Below are 9682 nucleotides of genomic sequence, written 5' to 3'. Positions count from 1 at the left end.
ATTTGTTGGCTGGTCAATAGAAGGAGCAGAAGAAAAAATATCAGTAGTATTAAAGGACAACTCTGGAGTAGAAGTGTACCTGGTACTCAGTGTTAGACCCTAGAGGGGGGTGATTAGGGTCTTATGCTAATCTAATCTGATTATATGCCAATTAAAACTAATGCTAATCTAATCTGATTATATGCCAATTAAAACTAATTAACAAGTTATCCTAGCAAGTATGAAATACAACAAGATATATGAGCTAGGATAAGCAATATGAACTAAGGGATATATCCTAGCAATGATATATACTATGAGATATATGCAAGGATATATAGTTAACACAAGGATAAACAAACTAAACTAGATAATGGGCAATATAATCAACAAGCAATATACAAAGGCGATATAAGATATGAATATAAAAAATAAGTGCGCCAATGCAATCACAGACAAACGATATGATTACGGAGTTCGGTCCCCACGACCTACGTCTCCGCTCCTCACCTCGAGGAGATCTCCACTATCACAACCGGGTTTTCTACGTTCACCCGAATAACGTTTACACCACACAATACAATCACTATGCAATCACACCTCACACACTAAGTGTTGGTCCTAGCCCGTGTCCTCCTCCTCAAGTGCTCGGTTATAACCTCTCCCTAGGCACGTCAACCGACGCCACTCCTCTTGGATTCGACCCCGTCTCTCACCACACACTTCTCTCGGTGTACAAGTGTATTACAAAGTATATCTCACAATAAGCTACAATATAAATTAAATGATTGTTCTCTAAATAAGGTGAGAACTCAATTAAGCACAATTCCTAGTCACAAACCCACAACCCTAAATTATACTATGAATGAAAATACAATAAGCTCAATAGGTTGTGTGTGAACAAATTATACTATGAATGAAAATACAATAAGCTCAATAGGTTGTGTGTGAACAAAGAGATAAAACAATATAAACTCAATATGAAATCTAGCTTATGAAATTAAGAACAAACTTATAAAATGCTAGAATTGAGTTTAAGGAAACTTCTCTATAGATATGACAAGAGAGAGGGAGAAGAATGAATGCTCAAACACCAAGGATGATCTCCACTTGCTCTTGTGAAATTTGCTCCACAGACTAAACTCTTGTAAATGCTTAAAAGTTTTTTAAACAAACACTAAAAACAAACTTAAACCCTTGATTAAAACTTTCTTAAACTTATTTTTAAAACTCTTTTAGATATATTAAAACTGAGGTATAAGGGGATATTTATAGCCTCCCAATACCTCAAACAAAAGCCCAAACCAAAAGACCAAAAACCCCTCCAACGGATACAAAAAAATAGCCGTTATGGGCATTCTGGGAGCTGGGCGGTCGACCGAACTTTTTTTCGGTCGACCGCTCGCACTGTACAAACCTGAAAAAGTTTCAGAGACATTTCCGGTCGACCGTTCCGATCGACCGGAGTTACTGTAGCAGTACGCAGCTGTTTTATAAAATCAATTTAAAATAGTAAATGAACTCCAAAAATTATAAAAATTTGTGGGAATGTTCTAGACATGTAGAATAACATGTAAGAGAAAGAATTTATAAAAAATCTTTTCCTAGTTGAGAGAAATAAATATTTGAACACAAATTTATAGTTTCTAAAAAAACTGTTAACATATACGATTTTGTAAAATCAATTGGCATAGTAAATCAACTCCAAAAATAGTAAAAACTGGAGAAAAGTTTCTAAACATGTAGATAAACATGTCAGAGAAAGAATTTTTCAAATATCGCTTCCCATTTGCAAAAACTCATCAGTTTTGTAAAACATGCACGAACATGTGTACGAATGAAAACGTGAATTTGTAAATTCCTTTAAACATAACAAATCAATTTCAAACTTGATGAAACTTTGAGAAATGTTTGAAAATGATATTTTGAACATGTTATAAAAAGAATTTTCTAATTTGCATTTCCCAATTGTGAAATCTCATTATTTTGCAAAAGTGTTCAAAACATGAAAAAAGTGATATACATGAAGTTTGATGTTTTGACATAAACAATGTTTTGAAACTTTGCACAATGATTATATAGACTTGATAAAATATGTATATGATAATTGTTAAGTCTATAAACTGAGAATATAATATTTGAGCTTAGAAACCAAATGTGTGTGTATATTATATTGAGCTTAGAGTATCTAACACACATAATATAAAACCTAAACTAAATATACCAAAGCTTGATCTTGATCTTCAATAGGCTTGACTTGATATATTTGCGGATGAAGCTTGAACTCGATCTTTAACTTGAATTTCATAAGCTTCACCGACATTCCGCCAACCTCCTTTGGATATGATCGTTGAAGCTCTATTCCATCCATCCTCCAACAACGTTGTTTGTCTACAATACATAGGAATGTATAAACACTAGACAAATAACATTAGTAGTAAATTATTTATAAATCATCATCAAAACAAGAAGGCCAACACTCAGAAGATCTGCACCCATCACGTGCTCAAAAAATACTACATCTCTGCTTCTTACTACCTTCTTCTTTTCTGGATCGTATAGTCTAAAACCATACTCTTCATCACCATACCCAACAAATACACACGGATTGGTCTTGGAATCAAGCTTTGATCTTTGCTCTTTCGGTACATGCATGTATGCCTTGCATCCAAAAACTCTCAGATGTGAATAAGTGGGGTTACATCCCTTCCATGCTCTCTCTGGAATGTCAAGACCAAGAGGAATTGATGGAGCTCGATTGATCAAATACACAGCACATTGGACTGCTTCACCCCAGAATGTCTTTGGAAGATTAGACATTCTAAGTATACATCTCACCTTCTCCACAATGGTTCTATTCATTCTCTCCGCAACTCCATTGTGTTGTGGTGTGCCGGGCTCCGTCTTCTCATGTCTTATGCCATGTTGTGAACAATAACTCTTGAATTCATTCGAGGTATACTCACCTCCATTGTCAGTTTGAAGACGCTTCAACTTTCTTTCTGTCTCCCTTTCTACCATGGCATGAAATTTCTGGAAGATCTCGAACACTTGGTTTTTTGTCTTCAACATGTAGACACAAGTCCTTCGAGTAGTATCATCAATGAAAGTGACAAAATATTTGTTGCCACCAAGAGACTGCACTTCAATGGGACCACAAACATCAGAGTGTACTAACTCCAATTTCTCTTGCTTTCTGGTAGACTTCCTAGAAAAGGAAGCCCTATGTTGCTTTCCTGCCAAACAATGATCACAAGGGTCAAGAGAAACAGTTTTATCAACAGGAATAAGAGATTTACCTGCTAATAATTTTATCCCCTTGTCACTCATGTGTCCCAATCTTTGATGCCACAGGTTAGGAGAATTCTTTTCTTCAACTACATTCAGCTCACCAGAACAAACATTCAAATATGTTTTATACAAAGAGCAACACAATTCGCCTCGAGCAACTATCATCGAACCCTTGGAGAGTTTCCAATTACCATCACCAAAGGTATGTCGAAAGCCTTCTTGATCAAGAACATTTGCAGATAATAAGTTAAGGCGTAAATCAGGAATATGGCGCACATTCTTTAATGTAAGCATGCACCCAACACTTGTCTTCACAAGAATATCACCTAACCCAACAATGCTTGCTGAGCTCTGGTTTCCCATCTTGACACTACCGAAGTCTCCAGCTTTGTAGTTCATGAAGTACTCCCTTTTGGGAATACAATGATATGAAGCTCCTGTATCTACAAGCCACTCTGTGTCTGAACCATCAACATGATGACATTCACTAAGCTCCTGTATCTACAAGCCACTCTGTGTCTGAACCATCAACATGATGACATTCACTAGTTGCACAAATCAAAGTGACCTCATCATCACTTTTAGAGGCGGTTGCTGCAGTATTTTTGTCATCTCCCTCCTTTTGTGAGTCTTGATTCTTACCTTGTTCTTTCTTTCAACGGTAGCAATACTTCTTGATATGACCAGATTTGTTGCAATAATGACATGTCCTAGTCTCCTTCCCATCTCTGGACTTGGACCTTCCCTTTGAGTTAGCACGGCCTTTGGGACCTCTACTCTTGCCTCTTCCTCTGTTCTCAACAACAAGAGCTTGTGAATTGTCAACTCCCATATCCTTTCTTCTTATTTATTCATTAAACATGCTTTCTTTAATCACATCCAAAGATAGCACACCATCCGGAGCAGAGTTACTAATAGTCACAACTAAGGTTTCCCAACTATCTGGCAAAGAGCTCAACAAGAACAAAGCCTGCAATTCATCATCAAGAACAATCTTCATAGTAGTCAACTTGTTAATGATATCTTGGAAATCACTAAGATGTTCTGACACGGACTTCCCACCTTTCAATTTTAAATTAACAAGTCTCTTGATTAATGAAGCTTTGTTATGTGTGGTCTTTCTTTCATAAAGACCTTCCAATTTCTTCCACAAATCATATGGGTCGAACTCTTGAGAGACATGATTGAAAATGCTAATATCAACCCATTGTCTAATAGTCCCCAAAGTTTTTCTTTTCAACTTTGCCCATTCCTTTTCTTCCATTTTTTTCTGATTTTTCTGGTTTAGAAGTACTACCATCTTGCTTTGTGATTGCTTCTATTGGGTCATATAAATCTTTGCAATATAACAAGTCCTCCATCATCGGCCTCCAGATGGAATAGTTGGTTGAAGTCAATTTAACCATGGAACTATTACTACTAGACTCCATGTTTATAACCTTGCTCTGATACCACTTGTAGGGCCGCAAGAGGGGTAGTAAACAATTACACTAACACCCACAAGATCAATACAAGACAACCAATCTTCAAAACCCAAGTTACATCCGATAACTTTCACCAAGCATTACGAAATAGGCAGAGAAATAAAAGCATGCAAAGAACACACGATTTATACGTGGAAAACCTCTTCAATGTGAAGAGTAAAAACCACGGGACTGGAGGAGTCCACCACTTCTTCTCTTATTATGATAAGTTGAGGGTAAAAGAAACCCAAATCAGTCTCACAAAGTTTCACAACCAACCAACAGGAACATACATAAGAGATTCATCATTTGAGGAACAAAAGTGAGAAATATCACCAAAACACAGAGGTTCTGTCCAGCTACAATACTCGACGATCCGGAGCTCACATCGACGATCCAACCGTTCAGATTGAAGCCCTATTTGTCCCCAACAAGCTGACCAAGTTTCAGCAAAATCGGACCATGATTGCACCTTGATCGGATGACTTGATGAAGACTGGTCCTGAGAATCCGAACAGGGGCATCCTCTCTCAAACCCTCTGATTTTTTTTCTCTTTTTCTTCTGTGTGGAAGATGATCAGTCCCCAACAGCCCTCTTCTGACTTATTGGGATACATCTGGCCCTCTCTCAAAGCTTCTCCAAGAAGCTACAAACCTTACTCATAGAATGGGCCACAACAAATAAGTCAGTTTTGGGCTTGCAAATTAATATTTGCCACAAAGTGGGCTGGACCCACAACAACAAGGTGGTTTTAAGGGATTGACAAAATAAACATACAAAAAAATTTAAATGCCTTCTTAATCTTGAAAAAATGAAAAAATTAATTTAAGAATTAAAATAAAGTAATTTGAAAGTCTCATTATAATGCTAAAAGAATTATTATCAAAAATTTCTTCTCACATTCATTGACAGCCTCTATTCTCTTTCTTTATTATTTTCTCATTTTCGTCTCTAACAAAACAAAGAATTATAACAAAGTAGAATAGAGAGATTTCCAATTTAAAAGAATTAATTTAATACGCTATGATTTTCCAATATAGAAATTACCTTATAAAAGAAGCGATCTTTGGAAAGACTAAAGTTTAGAGAAATCCATATAAAACCTATCATATATGCAATCATCAAATAAAATTAGGGTTTGTAAAAAAATAAACAGATAGAAGATAAATTCTTATGATTTTATAAATAAAAACTAAAAATGAAGGCAATGAGAGATAAAACCTCTTCTCTGATTCCTTTTCTCACATATTTTGTCATCGAGTGTAAATCTGTTTGAGGAACAACTAAAAAAAGTCAGATGTTAAATTTATTTGAGGTAACAACGAGTAATTGAAGAGAGAGGAGGGAGGGAGTGAGGGCAGGGCCGGGCCTGGGCTATGGCAGGGGGGCGCAACCGCACAGGGCCCCCGCTGAAAGGGGGCCCCAACATTTCATAGGGTCCATTAGTTTATTAAATTTTGTATGACCCAAAATCTGGCCCAATAATATTTATAAGCTAAAACTTAGTCATTGAATTGAAATATTGAATTGCCTTATTAATTGCATTATTGTCGTTTAAGTTGCCGAGAAGCACGGGATTGATTTAATCAATCAAACTAACTAATCCCTTCTATAAGGCTATAATGCAAATCTGGAGAGTGGACTCCTCTTTTTTTGCAACAAATTTTATTCAGCCGTTTGACATGTAATTTTTTAACCGTTTGATATTTAATTTTTACTCCTAACATTAAATAATTATTAATCTCTCTCCACTATATAAAGGGATTATATTTCATAGGATAATCAAGAAAAGTTTGTCTATTAAACTTCTCCATCTAAAATTTGTTCTCAAAGATACATTGCAATTATTTCATTGGCTATTTGGGCATTGTCATACACTTAATCAGGTGCTATTATTCCTTTTCTTTTTACTAAGTTATTTGATTGTAATTGTTTCTGTTATTTGTCTTAAATCTCATAGAATTGTTTAGTTATTTATTTAAAGAAAATGGCGCCTCGAAAATATTTATGCAGAAATGAAAAAAGAAAAAAGAAAAAAACGAGTAGAAGAACTAATAGAGTCACAAAAAGGAGCCATTGATAGATTTTTATCAAAAAGTTCTAACATTCCTGTAGTTAGTGGATCAAATGAAAATTTAAGTGATGAACATATTGTTTCAAGTGAAGATGTTAATGAGCAGTTAGGTGATGATCATGATCAGGGCCAATCTTTACCAAATTTTCATGATGATAATACTATGCAGAGTGAATTTAATAATGAAAATTTAGGTGATGATAGTCAATCTTTACCACATTTTGATATATATGAACCTAGTACTTAGAAAAATCTTGATAACAAAGCTAGAGACATTTTAGTTGAGAAGGGATTTGACAGAGAATTGAATATTGACTTTCCTTTAGACGGAGACCGTAGGCATTTTTCATATGCACATTATTCTAGAAAATTGAGTAATGGAGAAATAAGTGATCGAAAATGGTTGATTTACTCTAAACTCGTTGATAAAGTCTTTTGTTTTTGTTGTAAATTATTCAAATCTAATAGCAATACGACTTTATTGGCAAATGAAGGATTGAAAGATTGGAGTCATATTGGCAAGAGACTATCTGACCATGAAAATAGTATTGAGCATATGACTAATATGAGCTCTTGGAATGAGCTAAGATTAAGGTTGGGAAAAAAAATGAAACAATTGATAATGAGTTGCAAAAACAAATTATGATGGAAAAAGAACGATGGCGACAAGTTTTGATTAGAATAATAGCCGTCATAAAATGTCTTGCTAAGAATAATTTGGCTTTTCGAGGATCTAATGAGAAGCTTTATCAAAATAATAATGGTAATTTTTTGGGACTTATTGAGATGATTGCAGAATTTGATGTAGTAATGCAAGAGCATGTTAGACGTGTTCAAAATCATGAAGTTCATTATCATTATCTTAGCAACAAAATACAAAATGAGTTGATTTCTCGTTTAGGCCTTGCTGTTAGGAGCTCTATCATTAAGAAAATTAAAGAAGCAAAATATTTTTCTGTAATTCTTGATTGTACTCCAGATATAAGTCATCAAGAACAAATGGTCCTAGTTGTACGTTGTGTGAATATGTCCAGTAATCAAATAAAGATAGAAGAGTACTTCTTGGAATTTGTGAAGGTAGATGATACATCTGGACTGGGGCTCTTTAATGAATTGTTAAGTGTATTACAATTACTTGATCTTGATGTTGATGATATTAGAGGCCAATGTTATGATAATGGTTCTAACATGAAAGGTAAAACATCAAGGTGTTCAGAAAAGATTACTTGAAATTAATCTGAGAGCATTATATATGTCATGTGCTTGCCATAGTCTCAATCTTACTCTTAGTGATATGGCACATTCATGTGTTAAAGCTATCTCATTTTTTGGAGTTGTGCAACGTATATATTCATTATTTTCGAGTTCTACTAAGAGGTGGAAGATTTTAATTGATAATGTTCCTTCATTTACTGTGAAATCTTTGTGTAATACCCGTTGGGAGAGTAGAGTGAAAAGTGTAAAAGCCATTAGATTTCAAGCTCCTCACATAAGATTGGCTTTGTTAGAATTATATAAAACTTCAGAAGATGCGAAAACAAAGAGTGAAGCTGAAAGTTTGGTCACTGCAATTGAGAACTTTGAATTTTTACTTGGTATGATTATTTGGTATGATGTTTTGTTTGCTATTAACATGGTTAGCAAAAAATTACAAAATAAAAATATGAATATTAACACTACTATGAATCAGGTGAGAGACGTGATGTTATATTTTGAAAATTTTAGAAATGATGGGTTTGAGAAGAGTTTGGATATTGCTAGAAGTGTTGCATTTAAAATTTTAGAAATGATGGGTTTGAGAAGAGTTTGGATATTGCTAGAAGTGTTGCATTTGATATGAATGCGGATCCTACATTTCCAGCAAAACGTCGTATCATTAGGAAAAAAACAACCTGGTGAAACTGATCATGATGAAGAAATACAATCCACAGAGGAGTCTTTTAGAGTTAATTATTTTTTAATTGTTGTGGATATGACAATCAATTCATTAAAAGAGAGATTTGAACAACTAAAGACATTTGAAAGTATTTTTGGGTTTTTATGTGATTCAGATACTTTGAAGTCATTGGATGATAGTAAATTAAGAAATTGTTGCAATCATCTTGAAAGTGTTTTATCTCATAATGATTCATCTGATATTGATCTTAATGATATGTTTTCTGAATTAAGAGTGCTACAAAAAACTTTACCAGAAGTGTCAATGACAGCAATCCAAATTTTGGAATTTGTTAAGCAAGCTGATTGTTATCCAAATGTTTCAATTGCCTATCGAATCTTATTAACTGTGCCTGTATCTGTAGCAACAGCGGAGAGAAGTTTTTCAAAATTGAAGTTGGTCAAAACCTACTTGCGTTCAACAATGGCACAAGAAAGATTGAACAATTTGGCTATTCTAAGCATCGAGAATGAGATGTTACAAGACATAGACGTTGATTGTATTATTAATGACTTTGCATCAAATAATGCTCAAAGAAATTGTTTTAAGTAATTTTGTAATCTTATATTCATTTCATTTCAATAAAATATCTTTGTTATAAATAGACAGTTTATCAGTTAAGGGCCCCATTTTTTTAATTTTGCCTAGGGCCCCAAAAATCTCAGGACCGGCCCTGAGTGAGGGAGGGATATGGACTGGGGGGAGACGATGATTATAACTGATATGCATGATAACCACTATTTGCCTAAATTTCATATAATCTTTTAAATGTATTTATTCATATTGTACCTAATATAAAATGCCTACCGCTTCGGTGCTCCATAGAGATTAGTTGGAGCAATGATGACATATCCGTAAATAAATTTCTTAAAAATAGCTCTCGCAATTCTAAGTAGATAGATTTGACGGTTATGAGGTGTTCCACACCCAAAATTGTA

The 9682-nt window shown here is 34.5% G+C and overlaps 1 protein-coding gene across 1 annotated transcript; it reads left to right on the top strand.

Annotated features, from left to right (window-relative positions):
• LOC109838658 lies at positions 7595–9296 on the top strand. Its single transcript, XM_020407083.1, has 2 exons — positions 7595–8003; positions 8860–9296. Exons 1-2 carry the CDS (start codon positions 7595–7597, stop codon positions 9294–9296), a joined length of 846 nt encoding a protein of 281 aa, XP_020262672.1.

This window comes from Asparagus officinalis, chromosome 4, assembly GCF_001876935.1.
Source record: "Asparagus officinalis chromosome 4, Aspof.V1, whole genome shotgun sequence".
Lineage (NCBI taxonomy): Eukaryota > Viridiplantae > Streptophyta > Magnoliopsida > Asparagales > Asparagaceae > Asparagus > Asparagus officinalis.
Note: the sequence above shows the minus strand (reverse complement) of the source record. Positions and strands in the feature narration are given on the sequence as shown.